Source organism: Mustela erminea, chromosome 10 (assembly GCF_009829155.1).
Source record: "Mustela erminea isolate mMusErm1 chromosome 10, mMusErm1.Pri, whole genome shotgun sequence".
Lineage (NCBI taxonomy): Eukaryota > Metazoa > Chordata > Mammalia > Carnivora > Mustelidae > Mustela > Mustela erminea.
In genome coordinates, this window is record NC_045623.1 from 71,040,059 (window position 1) to 71,066,117 (window position 26,059).

The 26,059-nt window shown below is 37.4% G+C and overlaps 1 protein-coding gene across 2 annotated transcripts in view; it reads left to right on the forward strand.

Annotated features, from left to right (window-relative positions):
• Positions 1-26,059, forward strand: part of AGBL4 (ATP/GTP binding protein like 4) — a 1,622,967-nt gene that overhangs the window by 848,496 nt on the left and 748,412 nt on the right. For both annotated transcript variants that reach the window (XM_032303312.1, XM_032303313.1), the window contains exon 4: positions 7,802-7,896. In XM_032303312.1, the coding sequence (XP_032159203.1) occupies positions 7,802-7,896 (95 nt within the window). The remainder of the gene's footprint in view (positions 1-7,801; positions 7,897-26,059) is intronic.

Genomic DNA, 26,059 nt, shown 5'->3' on the forward strand with positions numbered 1-26,059 from the left:
CTTTCTCTAGCTCCTTTAGGTGTGGGGTTAGGTTGTGTACCTGAGACCTTTCTTGTTTCTTGGGAAAGGCTTGTACCACTATCTATTTTCCTCTCAGGACTGCCTTTGTTGTGTCCCACAGATTTTGAACCGTTCTGTTTTCATTAACATTCGTTTCCATGATTTTTTTCAATTCTTCTTTAATTTCCCGGTTGACCCATTCATTCTTTAGAAGGATGCTGTTTAGTCTCCATGTATTTGGGTTCTTTCCAAACTTCGTTTTGTGGTTGAGTTCTAGCTTTAGAGCATTGTGGTCTGAAAATATGCATGGAATGATCCCAGTCTTTTGATACTGGTTGAGTCCTGATTTAGGACTGAGGATGTGATCTATTCTGGAGAATGTTCCATGTGCACTAGAGAAGAATGTGTATTCTGTTGCTTTGGGATGAAATGTTCTGAATATATCTGTGATGTCCATCTGGTTCAGTGTATCGTTTAAGGCCTTTATTTCCTTGCTGATCTTTTGCTTGGATGATCTGTCCATTTCAGTGAGGGGACTGTTAAAGTCCCCTACTATTATTGTATTATTGTTGATGTGTTTCTTTGCTTTTGTTATTAATTGGTTTATGTAGTTGACTGCTCCCACGTTGGGGGCATAGATATTTAAAATTGTTAGATCTTCTTGTTGGAAAGACCCTTTGAGTATGATATAGTGTCCTTCCTCATCTCTTATTATAGTCTTTGGCTTAAAATCTAATTGATCTGATAGAAGGATTGCCACTCCTGCTTTCTTCTGATGTCCATTAGCATGGTAAATTCTTTTCCACCCCCTCACTTTAAATCTGGAGGTGTCTTCGGGCTTAAAATGAGTTTCTTGGAGGCAACATATAGATGGATTTTGTTTTTTTATCCATTCTGATACCCTGTGTCTTTTGACAGGGGCATTTAGCCCATTAACATTCAGGGTAACTATTGAGAGATATGAATTTAGTGCCATTGTATTGCCTCTAAGGTGACTGTTACTGTATATGGTCTCTGTTCCTTTCTGATCTACCACTTGTAGGCTCTTTCTTTGCTTAGAGGACTCCTTTCAATATTTCCTGTAGAGCTGGTTTGGTGTTTGCAAATTCTTTCAGTTTTTGTTTGTCCTGGAAGCTTTTTATCTCTCCTATTTTCAATGATAGCCTAGCTGGATATAGTATTCATGGCTGCGTGTTTTTCTCGTTTAGTGCTCTGAAAATGTCATGCCAGCCTTTTCTGGCCTGCCAGGTCTCTGTGGATAAGTCAGCTGCCAATCTAATATTTTTACCATTGTATGTTACAGACTTCTTTTCCCGGGCTGCTTTCTGGATTTTCTCTTTGTCACTGAGACTTGTAAATTTTACTATTAGGTGACGGGTGTGGGCCTATTCTTATTGATTTTGAGGGGCATTCTCTGAACCTCCTGAATTTTGATGCTCGTTCCCTTTGCCATATTGGGGAAATTTTCCCCAATAATTCTCTCCAGTATACCTTCTGCTCCCCTCTCTCTTTCTTCTTCTTCTGGAATCCCAATTATTCTAATGTTGCTTCATCTTATGGTGTCACTTATCTCTCGAATTCTTCCCTCATGGTCTAGTAGCTGTTTGTCCATCTTTTGCTCAGCTTCTTTATTCCCTATCATTTGGTCTTCTATATCACTAATTCTTTCTTCTGCCTCATTTATCCTAGCAGTGAGCGCCTCCATTTTTGATTGCACCTCATTAATAGCTTTTTTTATTTCAACTTGGTTAGATTTTAGTTCTTTTATTTCTCCAGAAAGGGCTTTTTTATCTCCCGAGATGGTTTCTCTAATATCTTCCATGCCTTTTTCAAGCCTTGCTAGAATCTTGAGAATTGTCATTCTGAACTCTAGATCTGACATATTACCAATGTCTGTATTGATTAGGTCCCTAGCCTTCGGTACTGCCTCTTGTTCTTTTTTTTTGTGGTGAATTTTTCCGTCTTCTCATTTTGTCCAGATAAGAATATATGAAGGAGCAAGTAAAATACTAACAGGGTGGTAACAACCCCAGGAAAATATGCTTTAACCAAATCAGAAGAGATCCCCAATTGTGAGGGGGGGAGATAGGGGATAAAAAGAGGTTCAAAAAGGAAGAAAGAGAAAAAAAAGAAAGAAAAGAAAAGAATTAAAAAAAAGAAAACAAATAAAGAAAATATAAAAAAGAAAAAATATATATATTAGATAAACTAGTTAAAAAACATTAAAAAAGAAATGGGTAAAAGTTAAAAAAAAATTACCAGAAAGTGAGAAAAAAAAATGAAAAAGAAAAAAATTAATTAATTGCAAGACTAAAAAAAATCACAGGGAGAATGCCATGATTTCCGTGCTTCTCTCTCTCCTCCTCTGGATTTATGCTGCTCTCCTTGGTATTGAAACCGCACTTCTTGGTATGTGAACTTGGTCTTGGCTGGATTTCTTGTTGATCTTCTCGGGGAGGGCCCTGGTGTAGTCAATCTCAAGTGTCATGCCCCAGGAGGAATTGCACCACCCTTACCAGGGGCCGGGCTGAGTAATCCGATCGAGTTTGCTTTCAGGAGCTTTTGTTCCCTGAGCACTCTCCGTAGAGTTCCGGAGGACAGGAATACAAATGGCGGCCTCCTGGTCTCTGGCCCGGAGGAGCCGAGAGCCCGGGGCCCCCACTCCTCAGTGTGCCCTCAGAGAACAGCACCCAGTAACTCCCATCTGCCTGACCTCCGGCGCGCTCCAAGCTCACCGAGCCTGTGGCTGTTTCAAGGTGTGAGCTTACTGTCGGCTCTGTCTCTGTAGCCGGTTTTCCGTTCCAATACCCGCAAGCTCTGCGACACTCAGACACCCCCGATCCTTCTGTGACCCTGCCGGACCTGAGGCCACGCTGACCCCGTGTGGGCTTCGCCCCGGTTTAGCCTCTGGAGCAATGTCCCTCAGCAGAGAAGACTTTTAAAAGTCCCGATTTTGTGCTCCGTTGCTCTGCCGCTTGCCGGGAGCCAGCCCCTCACCCCGGGGTCTATCTTCCCATCGCTTTGGATTCACATCTCTGCCAGTCCTACCTTTCAGAAAGTGGTTGTTTTTCTGTTTCCAGAATTGCTGTTCTTCCTCTCTTCGATCTGCCGATGGATTTGCAGGTGTTTTCAATCTTTAGACAAGCTATCTAGCTGATCTCCTGGTAGCTGAAGTAGTCTCAGCCTGCTACTTCTCCGCCATCTTGACTCCTCCTCCTGGAGCACTCTTTTCTTTGTGAAGATTGTGTATTATCCCAGGCAGCTGTCATGACTTAGGTTTGAATACAACTCTTTCCTTTCTCTCTAAAATGTTAAAAATCAATCAATCAATCTTCACATTTTTAATTGAAACTCTTCAGTTTGTGTCTGGGAACATATCATTTTTATATGAGGCTTTTATTTCTGTAATAGATACATGCTATTCCTAATCAAGACTTTTCAGTGACAACCTCTTCAAAATCTTAATAGTCACCATCATCAATGAGAAACTGTTCACACAATAAAGTGATAAAAAATTTAAAACTGTTCAAATATTTAAACTGTATGAAATAATATTTAAGTCATTCAACTGCTGTCCCTTACCTTTCACTCATAATTGCAATGTTGAAATTTCATGGGCAAATAAAATGATTTTCACATATAATCAGACTTTTAATAAAATGTTTTTAGGTAATGAAATATTTTAAAATTGTTATGACCCTCTTGTTTAATATCATGTACATGTCTATTTAGAATAGTCCCTGGGAGTAGCTTGGATATCCTTAAGTCGAAACCTATTCATGATTAGACAAAAGTATTGGAAATATGCAAAGCCAGAGAATCAATTCCACTGGCTAGCCAGCGTGCAGGCTCATCATTATATCTCTGGCCACACTGGATTCTTCCATGGCTTACACCTAGAATGAAGTTTGCACTCCTCCATAGCAACATGAACTGCTTGTCAGAATAGACAGAGCTCTGGACCTCACATATGGTGGCTTGAGAGCTAGAATCCATCCCCAGCCTATCAGTGTGCTGCAGGTCACTATTTACAGAGCTCTGACCTAGAAAGCCTTACTGCTAAAACAAGAAGCCTAGATTAAAAATTTAAATCTGAAGAAGAAAGAAAGAGAAATTAAAGGAAGAAAGGAAGGAGAATCAAAATTTCCCATTTTATTGAAGATAAGGAGGAAGGTTTGATAAATATTGAGTACCTCTTATCAGGTAGGTACAATGTACTGGGTGATTAACTTAACCTCATAGATTTTTATAGAAGTTTGTTAGAATGCTGTTATCATTACAATTTTAAATATAAATAATCAATAGAAAAAATTATCTTGCCCATGTTCAAAGAACTAGTAGGGAACTGGGTTTCAGTCCAGATGTATCTGTCTAGAATGCCCATGATCTTGCTATTTATTAACTTAATGTAATCTCAATATTACTTGCGTCATCTATAAATAAGGGATAATAAATAGTCTATGTCTCAAAAAGTTCATTATCCTCAAAATAAATGTAATAATTCATCTGATATCAGAGTGTATGATTGAAATTGAGGCCCAACATCAGTAGTTTTTAAAAGTTATCATGTGATTCTAACATATTATGAGGTGATTCTAATATACAAAACACTGAAATATTGTGAACAAGTGCTTAACTCAGAATTTGGTTCATAGAAAAGTACTTAGGAGTTGTTAGCTATTATGACTGTTGTTACCATTGCCTTATGGATGCCATTTCTTGTGATGTATTTGGGGTAAATAATAGATACTTAAGTGTAAAATACAGGGAGCCAACATTTCCTGCACTGCCTACTTCCACATACCTTTGATTCTCACAGCCACATTTGGCTTGCTCAATAGGCTGGAAAATTAAAAAAAAAAAAGTTTGGGTGGAGAATGGCAAGAGATGTTGTTCTTTTTTCATGGAGTGTCATAGAGAAAGTATAGTTTTTATGAGTCTTTATTTCAATTTCTTCATGTATAAAATTGGGCTAAAATAGATAACTTTTGTTTATGGATGGAACAGCTAAATAATATAGCATATTTAAAAGATCTGGGAAATCTTCCTGTGCCGAGAATAGTAGGATATTGATGATCAATGGATATTTCACTTTCTCATTTCTTTATTCCAGCTTCACAGATGAACAGTATTTCTATATTAGATTTCCCTTATACTTAGCATTAATCTAGATCCTAAAAGTGCAGCATGGCTTCCAGGTTCACTGGAAATGGATATGACATCTGGAAAAGCTCAGAAGAGAAAAGGGAAATTAGCCCTGTAAAGTTCAAAGGCCATTTGTTACCTTGATATTGATTTTCTTAAGTCAGACAGTAGTCAAGACCCTGGGAGAAGTAATTGAACTGACAAGAGGCAGGTCCAGGTTATTAATAATTGAAGAGTCTTGGGCATTCTTTATGACTTAATTTAATGACAGAAGAGAGGTCTGCAACTGAAATGCCCTGTGATGGGTGATTGGTAGCTGGGTCTCTGAGCAGAAAGGAAAACACGCTATTCCTAAGAGTTAATTTCATAGAACAAAGCATTCTATGGTAGTCCCATATATGAAGACAGAGAAGATAGTTTTGATTTTCTCTTTTAAGAAAACAAAATTTTAAAGGCTTAAAAAATTGCCATTGTATTCATTTTTGCCCTTTACAAATCTGGCTTGGTTATAGTTATGGAATTTTGGAACTTCAGTGAATAACTCAAGGGTAGAGATCATGGACATTTTACTTATCTTTTTTATTCCCTAGATTTAAATGTCAACTCTCCATATATTAATTGCATGACTTTGGACAAATTGATTAACTTCTCTGAGCTCAGTTTCCACATCTGTAAAATGGAGAGGTTAATATTTTAGTTATAGAAAATACTTAATTTTAGTTATAGAAAAAATATTTAAACATTTATAAAAATGTATAAAATTCCTAGCACTTGATATTATATAATACATCACACAATAAATATTTCAATGCAATAATATGTGAATTTTGATGCTTCCTTCTCTTTCACTACCTATGGATAGAAAAACTAGCCTATGGTAACCTTTTGAAAGTTTCCCTATTTCTCTGACTATTCTTCCTGCCCTTGCTCTGGTCCTCATCTTCTCTCTTTTGGACTTAATTTCAATGGTCATTGAGTATCTTTTATCCCCAATACTCTTCTCTTTCCCCATCTCTCCTCTCCACTTGTAATAATAAATTCTTTACCAAAACAAAGGCTAATCTCTCTTTTTTTAATTTTTTAAATTACTTTTCAGTGTACTAGAATTCATTGTTTATATCCCACACCCAGTGCTCCATGCAATACGTGCCCTCCACTCCCAGGCTCCCCCAACCTCCCACCCCCCGCCCCTTCAAAACCCTTGGATTGTTTTTCAGAGTCCATAGTCTCTCATGGTTCATCTCCCCCTCTAATTTCCCTCAACTCCCTTCTCCTCTCCATTGCTGCTATGAACATTGGGGTAAGATGGCCCTTCTTTTCACTACCTCTGTATCTTTGGGGGTAAATACCCAGTAGTCCAATTGCAGGGTCATAGAGAAGCTCTATTTTTTAATTTCTTAAGGAATCTCCACACTGTTCTCCAAAGTGGCTGCACCAACTTGCACTCCCACCAGCAGTGTAAAAGGGTTCCCCTTTCTCCACATCCTCTCCAACACACATTATTTCCTGTCTTGCTAACTTGTGTAAAGTGGTATCTCAATGTGGTTTTAATTTGAATCTCCCTGATGGCTAGTGATGATGAACATTTTTTCATGTGTCTGATAGCCATTTGTATGTCTTTATTGGAGAAGTGTCTGTTCATGTCTTCTGCCCATTTTTTTGACATGACTATCTGTTTTGTGTATGTTGGGTTTGAGGAGTTCTTTATAGATCCTGGATATCAGCCTTTTGTCTGTACTGGCATTTGCAAATATCTTCTCCCATTCCGTGGGGTGCCTCTTTGTTTTATTGACTGTTTCCTTTGCTGTGCAGAAGCTTTTGATATTGATAAAGTCCCCCAAAGTTCATTTTTGCTTTTTTTTTTTTCCTTTAAGGCTGATCTCTTTTAACTCTACTACCCTTCTGGAAAGATTTTAGTATCTAGAGCACTCCACTCCCCCATTTTAAAGGTGAAACCCGGAGAGGGGAAGGGACTTATCCAAGAACATATGCTCCTACAAATTGATGCTGAGATTAGGGTTAAGCTCAGAACCCCTGGCCCCGAACAGAGGATAACAAAAGGAAGTGCAAAAGGGGACATGTATCCTCCAGGTCTAGTGAAAGGGTGCTGAACAGTTACAGAACATTTTAATTTCAATTTTGCATTCAGTTATCTTTTTTGAACTTTAAATGCAACACTGTTACTCTAGTAATACTATTACTCATTTCCATATAAACTTTAGGTCAGCCTGGAGAAAGGGAGTAGTTAATAATAATAGTTAAAATCTATGTAACATTAACTATATGCAAATCATAGCTCCAAACACTATACATATATTACCTTACTTAATTATCATCAGTAATTCTAAGTACCCTAAGTACTTTATTATCCCCATTTTTCAAATGAAGAAACTGAGACATAGAAAGGTTTAGTAGCTTGGCAAGGTCACCTGGCTTGAAAGTGGTAGAGTAGGTTCCAGAGTCTGTGCTCCTGACTACTATACTAAGATGGCACAAATACTTTGATATTCTGCAGGCACCATTTTTTCTTATTATATTGTTGGTAGCTATTTCATATGGTTTTTTCTAACCTTGCTTTATAATTTCCATTCCTGATTATCAAGAAGTGACAACTTGCAAAGCATAGTCTTCTGATAAACTTTTCTCTTTTTTTCAGAGAGTCATTTTCAACATTGTTAACTTCAGTAAAACCAAGAGTCTATATAGAGATGGGATGGCCCCTATGGTGAAATCTACAAGCAGACCCAAATGGTAAGTGATCAGAATGGGGCCTCCTTCTGGTTGGGAATTTGATCCAGGTCTCAAAGTTTATTTGCTGAATGGCTAGGGCTTAGCCTCACTAGCACTGAGGGGAGTAAGTTGAGTTTCTTGATAGCTATTGTTTGGGCTCTAGATCTAGGGCTCTTTGAGAATGCTGTAATAAGGAACATGGTTCCTTATATGGAGTGACCAGCACTCCATTATTAGGGAAGGTATAGTCTGTTATTTGATAAACTTCCTGTTCTTGTTGGCCTCTTATCATGGTATCTTTGGAAACATAACTGAAGCTGATTCTATGTTGTTTTTATTTTTGTTTCTTAGCCTGAGCATTGATGTTGTATAGAACATTGAGTGGAACATTGTATATATTTGTTGTATAATAACAAACAAATTTTTATGTAATATATTTTATGTAAAATAACAAAGAACATGTTGTATAGAACATTGTATAGAACATGGGAACTAGAGTTTAGATTTCCCTTGCTTTGCTTGTTTTTTTTTTTTTGTGGCATTTCTATATAGATGTTACATGCTTTGTGGATGTTAAAGTTATACTTGTTCATTGCTATAGCAAGGGTGAGGAGAGTTTGATAGGCTTATTTAAAATAGTATTAATTAAGGGGGCACCTGGGTGGCTCAGTGGGTTAAAGTCTCTGCCTTTGGCTCAGGGCATGATCCCAGGGTCCTGGGATCGAGCCCCATGTCAGGCTCTCTGCTCATCAGGGAGACTGCTTTCCTTCCTCTCCCTCTGCCTGCCTTTCTGCCTACTTGTGATCTCTGTCTGTCAAATAAATAAATAAAAATCTTTAAAAAATAAAATAAATAAAATAAGTAAAATAAAATAGTATTAATTATGGTAGTGATGATGATGATGATGATAATGATAACTACTCTCACTTACTGAGATCCTATTCTTTCTACATATTTTACATTTCTGGCACTATTATCACAACAGTTTTGCAAGGGAGAGCTTACATATTCCTATATTACAGATTAAAAAATGGAGGCTAAGAGATGGTAAGTGTTTTCCCAACACCATAGATATTGAGAGGAGGAGCCTGTGGTATTGTTATTACCCCACAGTACCATCCAAACCGATCAATTTTTCATCCATCTATTCACTTATTCTTTCAACAAACATTGATTGAATGCACCAAAATGAGAGTTTTTAAAGACAGAAACCAGTGTTATTAATCTATCACACTGTAGGTATTAATTAAATGCTTGTTGAACTAAACTGAATTCGTTATAAAATTTACATGTAAAGTGCCTGGCACTTTCTAAGTGCTCAATAAATGTCATCTATTATTAATAGTATTATGTAAAACACTATACAAATGCAAGGAATTGTTAATATTATTCTAGCTTTGATCCATGTTCAAATTTTAATGCCTAGTGAGATCATCTCCAAATTTCTATATTTATAGAAAACTAGCAATTCATAAATATTGAATTGTGCTTTTATCTACAAATGATACTTGGCAATTTTCTATAAATGCTGGGCTGAGAAGCTCAGGTTTGTAAAAGTGTATGCATTGGATGATAATGAAAACTTTTTATTAAAAGATAAAAGTATCTTCCTGGTCTTGTTTTTTTTTTTTTTTTTCTTGTTTTGCTGCATCAAGTCAACTATACTGCTATTCCTGGATCTCCTTTTGATGATGGGTTCTGGACAAGGGTTAGGCCTTTGGCCTTTGTTTTGAGTTTCTGAACTCAGCCCAGTGGATAATAATATAGCACATATCTCTGTTAATAGGTATACATGTAGATCTGTACTTCAAACCTTGCCAACAAAAGGACATAACTGTTGATCTAATTATGAGAGTCCTTGAAATAACATTGTACTTCTTTTATGAGGCTCTGTGTTGGAATCTTACACAGCAACAATAATCACCATCTCTTTTTCCCATCTATTCAATGCTTGAGTCTTCTCTTTTATTGTGCTTTTAAAAGTCTTAAGCTTTAATCATTTCATTTTGTTTTGTTTTATTTCTTACAGATTATCTTTGGGACCTTTATGTCAGGGCTCTTGGCAAAATTTTAGAATATTAATGAATCCTTGCATTTATATTATAATACCTGAGAATGAAGTTAGTACTCTTACCCAGTGTTGGCAGGCTCTTAGAAATAGCCATTATCCAGTCATGGGGCTTTTCTAAAGGTCTAAAAGAGCTTAAATATTAAGAATTCAGTTTATTGTAGTTCATCAGGCTGGTAAGGTACAAGGTACCAGAGCAAATCAGGTTGTTGATATGTCTCATCTTGCATCTTTTTGACTTGCTAACCCCAGACATTGGATGAAAAGCTACTCACATGCCTTCATAGTCCCCCATTTTAAAACCAGACTGAGATACTGTTTACTTAGTAGGACTTTATTGGCCATCTTAATGTGTCACAGACTATTCTAGATATTGGGGATATAGTATGACAGAAAAGATCTGTCCTCAAAGGGAACTTCCTTTTTTAGAATTTTATCAACTGGCGGGACTGGAAGAGATTATGCTGAGTGAAATAAATCAAGCAGAGAGAGTCAATTTTCATATGGTTTCACTGATTTGTGGAGCATAACAAGTAGCATGGAGGACAAGGGGAGTTAGAGAGGAGAAGGAAGTTGAGGGAAATTGGAAGGGGAGGTGAACCATGAGAGACTATGGACTCTGAAAAACAATCTGAGGGTTTTGAAGGGGCAGCGGGAGGTGGGAGATTGGGGGAACCAGGTGGTGAGTATTGGAGAGGGCATAGATTGCATGGAGCACTGGGTGTGGTGCAAAAAAACAATGAATACTGTTATGCTGAAAAAAATTAATTTTTTTAAAATTTATTAAAAAAAAAAGAATTTTATTAACTGATTTATACATGCCATAATTGTTCCACTCTGGTTTGCTGATGGTTTGTTCTGAGGATTGTTTCTGCCCCTTTGGTGTTTTCTGCTTAGGACTTTCTTCTCTTTCTTGTGTCAGTTACCTGTACCAGAACCTGTCTTCCAGTAGTCATTCTAAATGTTCTTAGGGCAACACAAAAATTGTACACGACCGTTTGGCTCTCAGATTATTAGATTTTATTGTCCCTGAGGAGTTCATCATAATTTAGGATTCTAGAAAAGAGCCGGAGTCAAAACTGACAAAGACATTGTAGATTGAAGTATTAGAATATCTCCTCTAGTGTTTTCCTAGTTTTGGTTTTCCCCAAATCCAAGACAACCAAACAAAAGAAATTTCTGATACTTTTCTTATCTAGGGACTTCACTTCCTTTAATATTCTGAACAGGCCTTGGAAATAAACTTACCTCATGACAAATACTAAAAATTCTAAATTTCCTGGGTGAAATATGTACCAGATTAGGAAAGACACTTTCACCTCTTCAGGGTGAAATAAGACATTCTTCTTCACCTCTGTTATAGGGACCCATAACTGATGGGCCAAGAAAGACCAAGTAAAAGATGACCAATAATGTCCTACTAAATAAACAGTATCTCAGTCTGGTTTTTAAAAAGGGGGACTATGAAGGCATGTGAGTAGCTTTGCATCCAAAGTCTAGGGTTAGCAAAGTCAAAAAGATTACCAAACCTACACTAAGGCCTGAAGGCAATCAACTAGTTATAGAAAACAGATGAACAAAAGAAGCAGCTAAAAAGCCATTGAGCAAATATATGGCTACTCAAGATTGTTCTGCCTTGAGGAGATAAGGTCAGAATATCTAGCAACAAAATGGAGAAGCTGAAAAATTCAGAAACTTTCTGCTTATTTTAGTTCACTCTATTTTTATTTCCATATTAGACTTCTTAAGAAGTGTTGGTTGTTAAGGCTGAAGTTTATGCAACAGCAATTTATTATTTTTTTAAATATTGTCCAAGGTTGAAGTTGCTTTGTGATAGGCACTGCAGGGAACTGACATTACAAGACAGCCAAAATCTATATTCTTACTCAAGCAGAAACTAAGGCTAGGATATTTGTACAAGCAGTAAGTGGTGGCATCCAGAGACTTCAGAACTCCCAAGTTTACATTTCCTTCCATGTTCTATGTGTGGGGAAGGTGGGAGAAGGAGACAAAAATAAGCAAGAAGTTGCATACTGGTGTTTGGCCTTTGGTAGATCTGAAATAAGTTTTCTGATTGATTTGTCGATTTTGGTAGATTGAGGAGTTTAATCTAAATCTCAAAAGTGGCTTCCATTTAACAATTTTATTGAGCATCTAACTTTATGGTAGGTCTTGGGGTGATAATATGAATAATCTGATCTGCATTATTTCTTTAAAATTTTATTTTCAACAAGTTGAAATGAAACACAAACAGAAATAGGTACAAAATAAATTGCATTATGCTAAAAACCATTAGGGAATTACATAAAGTATGCTTTAGGATTAGAGAAAAGAAAGAAAATTATATGATTAGGACTGTGGAATGTAAAGGAGAACCTTTGGGTGCACTTGGTACTTCAGGTAGATCTCAAGGAAATGGAACATGAACAAAATTAAGGAAATGGAATTCCAGATGGAAGATATAACATGATGAGCTATGACATTTCTTTTATATGTCTCAGTTTCCTTGCTGTAAAAGGTAAAATAGCTTTTTCAGTTTTATAAGTAACACATGTGAAATGGATAACTTTAAAACGTTTCAAATAACTTAAGAATTTATTAATTTCCCTGACCATTTCTTTCCTTTTCTCCTTTCTCACTCAAGAATGATTGGGTGAGGCTTCTCTTCCTCCCTCCTTTTCTTCCTCCTTCTCTCCTCCCTCCTTCTCCCTGTCAATAAATCTTTACAAGTAGTTACAGTAGATCAGGAATTATGCAAGGTATCAGAACAAAATAGTAGGAAGAGATATGATAACTGTTATCATAAGGCTCATAGTCTACTGGGCTAGGAATCAAACATCTAAGTATAGAAAAGTGTGATAACTATGACAACAGGGAGAGTTCAGCATGCTGTGGCAACTATTCAGCATTTAAGTCTTAACCTGCCCCAAGGATAGGAGACCTTCCCTAGGTGTGTTACTTATGCTGAGAACTAAAGGATAAATAGGTGATATCATAGTAAGCAGGGATATGTGTGAAGTAATAAAATGTGTTTGAAGTTAAAGGGATGAGACAGAACATTGTATTTTTAAAAAGATTTTATTTATTTATTTGAAAGACAGAGTGAGACCACAAGTAGGCATAGAGGCAGGCAGAGAAAGGGGGGGAAGCAGGCTTCCTGCCAAGCAGAGAGCCCGATATGGGGCTCCATCCCAGGGCCCTGAGATCATGACCTGAGCTGAAGGCAGAGGTTTAACCCTCTGAGCCACCCAGGTGCCCCAGAACATTGCATTTTTAATGAGAAAAGGCCAATATGATTGGAACATGAAATTCTAAAGAGAAGGTGACTAGAGAGATAGATAGGAGTGATATTGAGAGGAGTTCTATAAGCCAAGGTAACTAGCTGGACTTGATTCTGAAGGCACTGTAAAGAAAATGAAGAAATTAAGCAGGACATGATCAGAATGGCATTTTAGAAAGATCAGTCTAAATACTTAATAGAGAATATTTCAGAAGGAGGGCAGTTGTTTGGGGGTCTTTTGCAATACCTTAGGCTACAGCTGATGATGGATTAAGTTGGTAACAGTAGTCATGAAAACAAGTGGGTGAATTTGAGGGTTAACAGAAGATTGAATCAATTTAACCTTTTTTTTTTCTTTTTTGTCTTATGTATCTATTTTTTAAAATTTTTTTATTTCTTTTCAGCGTAACAGTATCCATTGTTTTTGCACCACACCCAGTGCTCCATGCAATCCGTGCCCTCTCTAATACCCACCACCTGGTTCCCCCAACCTCCCATCCCCCGCCCCTTCAAAAGCCTCAGATTGGATGAATACCCAACTTTTGTAGCAACATGGATGGGACTGGAAGAGATTATGCTGAAAAACAATTTAATTTTTTGATTGAATAGATGTAGAGGATAAAAGAGAGATAAGAGTTTTAGATGATTCCCGGGTTTTCTGGCATATGCAACACAAGGGCTAGTGGTGTCATTTACTGAAAAAAAAAGGGGGGGTGTTATAAGAGGAAAGAGTTTTGGCAGATTTGGATGGAAAAGTATGATCTTGGCCTTGGAAATATGCAGCTAGAAGAGCCTGAGAGATATCCAAATATAGATGTCAAGTAGGCTGTAGGGTGTATTGGTAAAAGACCCAAGAGAGGAATCTGGAGGTATAGACTCAGAGGCAACATCCTGTACATGATAACCAGAATGATGGGGTCAGATATGGTCTCTCAGGGAGATGTATAGACTCAAGAGGGAAGATTAGGACAGGACTCTGAGAAATTCCTAGGTGTAAAAGTCTGGTAGGGGATGAGAAACTCACAAAAGAGGATAGGAGGAACTGGCCAGAAGGGTAGAAAGAAAGCTAAAATAGTATGGTGTCATGTAACCAAGAAGAGAGGTTTTTTTCTAAAAAAGAGGGAGTGACTAACACTGCCAACTGCTACTGAAAGGTCAAACATAATTAAAATCTTAAAATGCCCAATGCTTGTAGAAATGTAGAGGTCATTAGAGACTTTATTGTGTGCCATTTTATGACATGGCAGTAGTTCCAGCCAGCTGTGTGAGATAATGAGTGAGTTGGGGGGATGAAGAAAGTGTAAAGAAATGGAGATCATAAATATAGATGGTTCTTTCAAAAGTTTGGCTATGAAAATTCAAGAAAGAGATACAAGTCCAAGGGATAGACAACAAATTAACAGGCAGTTATAATAAATACCCTTTTGAATTAAGGGTAGTGATAGTTATGTGCAAATAGCATTGGTTCTATATTATCCTTACTGTAATGATAATTTTCAGGCTTGACCTTGTGAAATGAGAAACTAAACTTTGGAAATTAAAGATGCATTTTCTGAAATAATGGGGCTGTACCCTATTGTAACAAAAAATAACATTTTGTTTAAAAAATTATGAATTAATAGATTCATATTTAAACACAAATAAGTCATACATTTAAAATTAAATTATATCCCTTGCCCCCCATATACCTAATCTTCCTGCTTTATTCTTCTGTATAACACTTATTACCACCATCTAGCAAACTATAATGTATTATTTATTTTGTTACCAGTCCCTCCATCTATTAGAAAGTAAGCCATGGGAATAGGGATTTTTATCATCTTTGTATTCATTTGTGTATCCTTAGCACCCCAAACTGTGCTTGGTATATAGGACACACTCAATAAATATTTGTTAAATAAATGAATTGATCCATTATCCTTTTGCTAAATCTAACAGTTTTTTAAATTTTACATATTATTTTTTAATTTTTTGTTTCCATGAGCCCATTTTCACACAGTAGGAATCATATACACACACACACACACACACATATATATATATGTATGTATGTGTATATACCATTTTATATTCTATTCATTTAACATGGTATCAAAACAATTTGTCCTAGTTTTTAATATTGTTCATTATACCATACTTGGAGAATTGTTTACTGCTTTTATATATCATAATTTACTCTATCATATCTTCATTGATGAACATTGTTTTTTAATATAATATATTTTTCTAAAGTAGATAATATTAGATAGATAGATGAGAGAGAGAGAGAGAGAGAGAGAGAGAGAGAGATTTGTCAAATTATTTTTTAGAAACAGTTCCTAAAAGAGAGATTACAGGATTGATGACTATAAGCTTCTGCTATGCATGCTCTCGAAATATGTTGCACCAGTTTAAAATGCTACCCTTGGTCTGTCTCTTTAACAGTTTTACTGCAATCTGGACAGCATTAAGAATTGTCATTGAAAAAAAATAGTTTAAGAGCTGTAAGATGATCCTTTTGTTGTTGTCTATTGTTTTGTTGTTGTTCTCATTTGAGCTTGTGTCTTAAGAATATTGGCATTAGTATAGTCTTAAAACTGAGTTTCCAAAAATAAATATAATGGCATTAAAAACAAAAGGTAATATATTACAGACATTATGGGAAAGGATGGAGTAGATGCACTCTTCCCTATTTCTCCCACTAAGTATGGCTAAAAACCATATATATTACTTTTGGAACAAACAGAAGACTGAAAGTAGAGAGAAGGGGGAAGACTGACTAAGTTTTTCAGAACCTCACGAACTGATATAGTGGTGAGTTTCCTGCATTTCATTTTTGCTTCATATGTGCTAGAATGGTTACTTGAGGAGACAGAAACCTAGAAATGCCAATATGCATAGACAAAAACAAATCCTCCAAAAAGTCTTCTTGCAAACTAAAGACCAAAAAAGAGGAGGGGGAGTTCAGCCCAGTAAGACAGAAAATTTTGAGATAGTAATTGCCCACTCTAGCCAAACATCCACCCTCCCCAACAAAGGAGAAGTGGGGAACCTAGATGTCCATCTTTGTTCCAACCCTCCACCAGGTGGGGTCAGAAAAGTAGGGGACTGGGAATTTCATTCCTGCTAGTCAGTAATGAATCCTTGCCTCTTCTCCATGATGTCAGACCACATGAGGAATCTGAAATTTTATCAGCCACTTGAAGATGGGATTATTAGCAGAGTACAGGGAGTAGAGAAAAGAATAAATGAACCTGAGGATAGAACAATAGGAGAACTAGATCTAAACAATGAATTAATAAATAGACTTAAAAAAATAAAGAGAACCTCAGGGACCTGCAGGACCAAAAATCTAACATTCATGTCACTAGAATTCCAGAAGGAGAGGTGAAAAATTTGAAATGGCTGAAATCTCAAATTTGACAAAAGACATAAACCTACAGATTCAAGAGAATGAATGAACCCCAAATGGGAAAAAAAGTGAGGGAAATCTAGGCCATGAAACATCATAACCAAACTAAGGAAAGAAAGAATCTTAAAAGCAGCAAGATAAAATAACACCTTATCTATATTGTAAAATAAAGTTGATCACAACAGATTTCACATCAGAAACTATAGAGGACAAAGGAAAGTGACACAATGTCTTTCAATACTGAAACAAAAGAACTGTAAACTCAGAATTCGATATCCAGCAAAAATATCCTTCAAGAAATCAAGACATTTTGGTGAAGGAAAACTTTCACCAAAAGAAAAAAGTATTTTAAGACCTACCCTAAAATAATGGGAAAAGGAAGTTCTTAAAAGAGAAAAGAAATGATAAAAGAATGTCTCTTGGAATGTCAGAAAGAAAAAAACAAAACAAAACAACAAAAAAAAGAAAAACATAAAAAGTAAAAATATAGGTAAATACAATAAACACCTTTTTCTCTATTTTCTAAATTATGCTTGATGTTGAAGCAATAATTATAACATTGATGCAGTTTTCAATATATGTAGAGGAAATATTTAACATAATCCTATTTTATCTGGAAAGGTAAAGGGACTTAAAAGGAGGTTGAATTTTTGCTCTTATCTCAAAGTGGTAAATTTCAACACCAATATACTGTGATAAGTTATGTATAATATAGGGTGGTAAGGGATAGTGGGGTGGGTGTGATCATAAGGGGTAGCATCTGAGAGATCTTTATGGTGATGAAATAATTCTGTATCTTGATTGTGGTGGTGATTACATATTATAAAATGGCATATAACTATGCACTCATGTACCAGTGTAAATTTCCTGGTTTTGAAATTGTTCTTCAGTATTCATAACTATAGTTATATAAGATGCAGCCTTTGAGGGAACCCAGATGAAGGGTACACAAGACCTCTCTATACTATTTTTGCAAATGCATGGGAATCTATAATTATCTCAGAGGGGGCCAAGATGGTGGAGGAGTAGGAAACCCTATTTCAACTGGTCTCTGAATTGAGCTAGATATCTACCAGACCACTCTGAACACCCACGAAATCAGCCTGAGATGTAAGAAGAAACATCAGGACCTATACCAACAGAATATCTCCAGTGGTTCATTTAAAGGTATGTGGCGGGGGTGGGGGGGATGTGATTCTGTAGGCAGATATTAGAAGATAAACAGAAGGGAGAGGGAGGTGCCATAAGCACTGGTGCCAGGAAGGTGAAATAACACAGAGTGCCAAAATGTCCCACATTGGGGGCTTGGCACAGACTCACGAACCAGTAGTAGCAGGGAAAGGACTTTACTACAGTCCCAGACTGAAACCTGGAGCTATAGAGGTACCCGTGCAAACTAGGGGTGGCTGGCTTTAAAAGCACAAAGGGCAGAGACATGCCTGGTCCTGGAAGTGAGGGCTAGGAGTGCTGCTGTGGGGTGCACAGCCCAGAACACTGTGGTTTTTAGCAGCACAGACAAAAACAGAGCCAGTGTGGCTTGGAGGGCTTACTGTAGAATGGACTATAATCTCCCTGTTCAGAGACAGAGGATTGGATATGGTCACTTCTGCTCTGACTCTCAGAAGTGATGCAGAAAGCAACCAGAGAAAGCTGCCAGAGAACAACAGTGTCTCAAACACCATTTTTCAGTGAACCTATCCCCCTGACGGGGCAGAGTAACTCTGCCCAAACAGGGTTGCCTGAGTAACAGTGCAGCAGGGCCCTGCCTCAGAAGACAGGCTGAAAGAAGAAGAGGCCAAGAACCATAAGTTCCCTATAAAATAGATGCATCTTGCTTGGGTTGTCAAATAGTTTGGATAGTTTGAATTCTGTACAGTCCCTCAACCACCTCTCACCAGAATTACTAGGAGGAGGAACCAACAACAGAGGAAAAATTCAGAGACTGTGATACCTCCACCACAGAACTAATGGATGTGGATGTAAGCAGGATGTTGGAAATAGACTTCAGGGTAACAGTTATGCAAACAATAGCTAGGTTGGAGAAAACCATTAATGGCAATGTAGATTCTCTAAGAGCAGAAGTGAGAACTGATCTGGCAGAATTTAAAAATGCATCTATGAGATCCAATCTAATCTAGATACTCTAACAGCTAGGGTAAATGTGGCAGAAGAACAAATTACAGATCCTTTACCTCTTTGGTTAGGTTTATTCCCAGGTATCTTATGGCTCTTGGTGCTATAGTAAATGGGATCGATTCTCTTATTTCCCTTTCTATATTTTCATTGTTACTGTATAAGAAAGCCACTGATTTCTGCACATTGACTTTGTATCCTGCCATGTTGCTGAATTTCTGTATGAGTTCTAGGAGTTTGGGGGTGGAGTCTTTTGAGTTTTCCATATAAAGAATCATGTCATCTGTGAATAGAGAGAGTACTTGAGGAACTACAGAACACTCATGAAAGAAATTGAAGAAGACACAAAAAGATGGAAGACCATTCCATGCTCTTGGATCGGAAGAATAAACATTGTTAAAATATCTATACTTCCTAGAGCAATCTATACTTTTAATGCCACTCCAATCAAAATTCCAACAGTATTCTTCAAAGAGCTGGAGCAAATAATCCAAAAATTTGTATGGAATCAGAAGAAACCCTGAATCTCTAAGGAAATGTTGAAAAACAAAAATAAAACTAGAGGCATCACGTTACCTGATTTCAAGCTTTATTACAAAGCTGTGATCACCAAGACAGCATGGTACTGGCATAAAAACAGACCCATAGACCAGTGGAACAGAGTAGAGAGCCCAGATATGGACCCTCAACTCTATGGTCAATTAATCTTCGACAAAACAGGAAAAAATATACAGTGTAAAAAAGACAGGCTCTTCAATAAATGGTGCTGGGAAAACTGGACAGCTATATGTAGAAGAATGAAACTCAACCATTCTCTTACACCGTACACAAAGATAAACTCAAAATGGATAAAAGATCTCAATGTGAGACAGGAATCCACCCGACCCTAGAGGAGAGCATAGGCAGTAATCTCTTCGATATCAGCCACAGCAACTTCTTTCAAGATATGTCTCCAAAGGCAAAGGGAACAAAAGTGAAAATAAACTTTTGGGACTTCATCAAAAAATCAAAAGCTTCTGCACAGCGAAGGAAACAGTCAAAAAAACAGAGAGTCAACCCACGGAATGGGAGAAGATATTTGCAAATGACAGTACAGACAAAAGGTTGATATCCAGGATTTATAATGAACTCCTCAAACTCAACACACACGAAACAGGCAAACATATAAAAAATGGGCAGAAGATATGAACAGACACTTCTCCAATGAAGACATACAAATGGCTATCAGACACATGAAAATTGTTCATCATCACTAGCCCTCAGGGAGATTCAAATTAAAACCACATTGAGATATCACCTTACACCAGTTAGAATGGCTAAAATTAACAAAACAGGAAACAATATGTGTTGGAGGGGATGTGGAGAAAGGGGAACCCTCTTACACTGTTGGTGGGAATGCAAGTTGGTGCAACCTCTTTGGAGAACAATGTGGAGATTCCTCAAGAAATTAAAAATAGAACTTCCCGGGGCGCCTGGGTGGCTCAGTGGGTTAAGCCGCTGCCTTCGGCTCAGGTCATGATCTCAGCGTCCTGGGATCGAGTCCCGCGTCGGGCTCTTTGCTCAGCAGGGAGCCTGCTTCCTTCTCTCTCTCTCTCTGCCTGCCTCTCAGTGTACTTGTAATTTCTCTCTGTCAAATAAATAAATAAAATCTTTAAAAAAAAAAATAGAACTTCCCTATGACCCTGCCATTGCACTCCTGGGTATTTACCCCAAAGATACAGATGTCGTGAAAAGAAGGGCCATCTGTACCCCAATGTTTATAGCAGCAATGGCCACGGTTGCCAAACTATGGAAAGAACCAAGATGACCTTCAACTGACAAATGGATAAGGAAGATGTGGGCCATATACACTATGGAGTATTATGCCTCCATCAGAAAGGATGAATACCCAACTTTTGTAGCAACATGGATGGGACTGGAAGAGATTATGCTGAGTGAAATCAGTCAAGCAGAGAGAGTCAATTATCATATGGTTTCACTTATTTGTGGAGCATAAGAAATAGCATGGAGGACAAGGGGTGTTAGAGAGGAGAAGGGATTTGAGGGAAATTGGAAGGGGAGGTGAACCATGAGAGACTATGGACTCTGAAAAACAATCTGAGGGGCTTGAAGTGGTGGGGGGGTGGGAGGTTGGGGTACCAGGTGCTGGGTATTATAGAGGGCACAGATTGCATGGAGCACTGGGTGTGGTGAAAAAAATAATGAATACTGTTATGCTGAAAATAAATAAATTAATTTAATTAAAAAAAAAAGACCAAATTAGAGATCTAGAAGACAAACTGATAGAAAAGAAGGATCAGGAGGAGGAAGCCTAGAAAAACAGCATAGAATCCATGAAAACAAAATTGGAGAAATAAATGACACCATGAAATGTTCCAATGTCAGAATTTTTGGGATCCCTGAGGGGGTGGAGAGGGAGAGAGGACTAGAGGACATATTTGAGCAAATCCTAGCTGAGAACTTCCCTAATCTGGGGAATGAAACAAGTATTCATGTCCTAGAGGCAGAGAGGATATGCCCCAAGATCCAGGAGAGCACAGTGACCCCCAGGCATGTAATAGTGGAACTCACGAATTTTAAAACCAGGGAAAATATTTTAAGGGAAGCTAGGGGGAAGAGATTCCTTACATACAGAAAGAGGAACATTGAATAATATCAGACCTGTCCACAGAAACCTGGAAAGCCAGAAATAGCTGGCAAGACATTTTCAAGGTACTAAATGAAAATAACATGTAGCCAAGAATACTTTATCCAGCAAGGCTGTCATTTAGAATGGATGGAGAGATAAAGAGCTTCCAGGACTGGTACAGACTGTAGGAATATGTGACCATTAGCTGGCCCTGCAGGACATCTTAAGGGGGTTCTATAAAAGGAGAAAGACCCCAAGAGTGATACAGAGCAGAAATATACAGAGACTATCTATAGAATCAAGGACCTCACAGGTAACATCATGACAATAAAATCATATATTTCAATAATCACTCTCAATGTGAAGGGCTTAAGTGATCCCATAAAACAGTATAGGGTTGCAGATTGGATAAAAAGATGGGACCCATCCATATGCTGTCTACAAGAGAATCATTTTGAACCTAAAGGTAAATCCAGACTGAAAGTGAGGGAATGGAGAACCATCTTTCATGCCAACAGACTGCAAAAGAAAGCTGGGGTAGCAATTCTTATATCAGACAAATTAGATTTTAACCTAAAGACTGTAGTTAGAGATACAGAAGGACACTATATCATTCTTCAAGGGTCTATACAATGGTCTATCCAACAAGAAGATCTAATAGTTGTAAATATCTATGCCCCCAAAATGGGAGCAGCCAACTGCATAAGTCAATGATTAATCAAAATAAAGAGACATATTGATAAGAATACATTAATTGTAGGGGACCTTAACACTCCACTCTCAACAATATACAGGTCATCTAAGCAGAAAATCAACAAAGAAATAACTTGGATGACACACTGGACCAGATGGACCTCATAGATATATACAGAACACTTCACCCTGAAACAACAGAATACTCATTCTTCTCCAGTGCACATGAACTTTCTCCAGAATAGACCACACACTGGGTCACAAATTAGGTCTCAACCAATACAAAAAGACCAAGTTTATTCCCTGCATATTTTCAGACCACAGTGATTTGAAAGTGGAACTCAATCACAGGGAAAAGGTTTGGAAGAAATTAAAACACTTGGAAGCTAAAGACCATCTTGCTCAAAAATGTTTGGGTCAACCAGGAAATCAAAGAATGACTTAAACAATTCACAGAAACCAATGAAAACAAAAACAAATCAGTCCAGAATCTATGGGATATGGCAAAGGTGGTCCTAAGGGGGAAGTACATACCCACTGAAGCCTCACTCAAAAAAATAGAAAAATCCTGAATACACAAACTCTGTTTACACCTTAAAGAACTGGAGAATCAATAATAAATTAAGCCTATCCCGTGCACAAGAAGGGAAATAATTAAGATTAGAGTAGAGATCAATGAATTAGAAACCAGAAATATGGTAGAACACATCTTCAAAACTAGAAGTTGATTCTTTGAAAGAATTAATAAAATTGATAAACCACGGCTAGACTTATCCAGTAGAAAAGAAAAAGGACTCTAATTAATAAAATTATGAATGAAAGAGGGGAGACTAACACCAACGAAATAGAAATAATCATCAGAAATTATTATCAATAGCTATATGCAAATAAATTAAGTAACCTGGAATAAATGGGTGCATTTCTAAAAACCTATACACTTCCAAGACTGAAACAAGAAGAAATTGACAAGCTGAATAGACCAATAAATAGTAATGATATTGAAGGAGGGACAAAAACCTACTAAAAACAAGAGTCCAGGACCTGACGGATTCCCTGGGGAATTCTACCAAACATTCAAAGATGAAAAAATACCTATTCTCCTGGATCTGCTTAAAAAATTAGAAACAGAAGGAAAACTTTCAGACACTTTTTATGAGGTCAGCATTACCTTTATTCTAAAACCAGACAAAGACCCCATCAAAAAGGAGACTTTCAGAATGTCCAATGGAAAAAAGACAGTCTCTTCAACAAATGGTGCTGGGAAAATTGGACAGCCAAATGCAGAAAAATGAAACTAGACCGTTTCCTTACACCACTCACGAAAATAGACTCAAAATTGATGAAGGAACTCAATATGAGAAAGAAATCCATCAAAATCCTTGAGGAGAACACAGGCAGCAACTTCTTTGACCTCAGCCACAGCAAATTCTTCCTAGGAACATCGCCAAAGGCAAGGGAGGAAGCAAAGGCAAAAACGAACTATTGGGACTTCATCAAGATCCAAAGCTTTTGCATAGCAAAGGAAATAGTTAACAAAACCAAAAGACAACTGACAGAATGGGAGAAAATATTTGCAAACTACATATCAGATAAAGGGCTAGTATTCAAAATGTATAAAGAACTTATCAAACTCAACACCCAAAGAACAAATAATCCAATCAAGAAATGAGCAGAAGACATAAACAGGCATTTCTGCAAAGAAGACATCCAGATGGCCAACAGACACATGAAAAAGTTCTCCACATCACTCAGCATCAGGGACATACAAATCAAAACCACAATGAGATACCAACTCACATCCATCATAATGGCTAAAATTAACAAGTCAGGGAATGACAGATGCTGGTGAGGATGTGGAGAAAGGGGAACCCTCCTATGCTGTCGGTAGGAATGCAAGCTGGTGCAACCACTCTGGAAAACAGCATGGAGGTTCCTCAAAAAGTTGAAAATAGAGCTACCCTATGACACAGGAATCATGCTACTGGGTATTTACCCTAAAAATACAAATGTAGTGATCCAAATATTTATGTCAGCAATGTCCACAATAGCCAAACTATGGAAAGAACCTAGATATCCATCAACAGATAAATGGATAAAGAAGATTACACACACACACACACACACACACACACACACACACACAATGGAATACTATGCAGCCATCAAAAGAAATGAAATCTTGCCATTTGCAATGACATGGAAGGAACTAGAGGGTATCATGCTGAGCGAAATAAGCCAATCAGAGAAATACAATTATCATATGATCTTCCTGATATGAGGAATTTGAGAGGCAAAGTGGGGGGTTTGGGGGTAGGAAAGGAATAAATAAAACAAGATGGGATTGGGAGGGAGACAAACCATAAGAGACTCTTAATCTCAAAAAATAAACAGGATTACTGGGGGTAGGGTGGTAGAGAGAGGGTGGTTGGGTTTTGGACATTGGGGAAGGTATGTGCTATGGTGAGTGCTGGGAAGTGTGTAAACCTGGCGATTCACAGACCTGTACCCCTGGGGCTAATAATACATTATATGTTAATTAAAAAATTAAAAAAAAAATTAAAGAGGAGAATTTCAGACCGGTATCCCTGATGAATATGAATGCCAAGATTCTCAACAAGATCCTAGCTAATAGGATCCAATAGTACATTAAACAGATTATCCAATGACCAAGTGGGATTTATCCCTGGGATGCAAGGGTAGTTCAACAGTCACAAATCAATCAATATGACAGAACTCATAAATAAGAGAAGAGACAAGAACAACATGGTCCTCTCAGTTGATGCAGAAAAAGCATTTGGCACAATACAGCATGATACTTTCCTGATTAAAAGTCTCCCAAGTATATGGGTAGAGGGAACATTCCTCACCTTCATAAAATCTATCTATGAAGAACTCACAGAGAATATCAATCTCAATGGGGAAAAACTGACAGCCTTCCTACTGAGATCAGGAATATGTCAAGGCTGTTCACTCCCACCGCTATTGTTCAACATAGTACTAGAAGTCTTTGCAACACCAATCAGACAACAAAAAGAAATAAAATCTATTAAAATTGTCAGAGAATAAGTCAACTTCTCTCTTTTCACAGATGACATGATATTTTATGTGGAAAATCCTAAAGACTCCACCTCTAAATTACTAGAACTCATACACCAATTTAGTAATGTGGCAGGATAAAAAATTAATAGCCAGAAATCAGTTGCTTTCTTATACACTAACAATGAAACTATAGTAAGAGAAATTAGGGAATCTATTCCATTTACAATAGTAGCAAAAACCTCTACATTGGAATAAACCTAACCAAAGACATAAAGGATCTATACTCTAGAAATTATGGAACAGTCATGAAAGAATTTGAAGAAGACACAAAAAGTTCAAAAAAATTGTATGCCCATGGAAGAATAAACATTGCTAAAATGTCTGTGCTGTCCCGAGCAATCCATACTTTCAACACCATTCTGATCAAAATAACAATGGCATTTTTCAAAGTGCTGGAACAAACAATCCTAAAATTTGTATGGAACCAGAAAAGACCCTGAGTCACCAAGGAAATGTTGAAAAAGAAAAACAAAGCTGATGGCATCACATTGCCTGGTTTCAAGCTATATTACAAAGTTATGATCACCAAGACATCATGGTATTGACAAAAATCAGACATAGGCCAATGGAACAGAATAGAGAGCCCAGATATCGACCCTCATCTCTATGGTCAAATAATCTTCGACAAAGCAGGAAAAAATATCTAATGGAAAAAAGACAGTCTCTTCAATTAATGGGGCTGGGAAGTTGGACAACTATATACAGAAAAATGAAACCCAACCATTCTCTTACACCATACACAAAGATAAACTCAAAATGGATAAAAGTACTCAATGTGAGACAGGAACCCATCAAAATCCTAGAGGAGAACATAGGCAGTAACCCCTAAGACATTGGCCACAGCAACTTCTTTCAACACACATTTCCAAAAGCAAGGGAAACAAAAGTGAA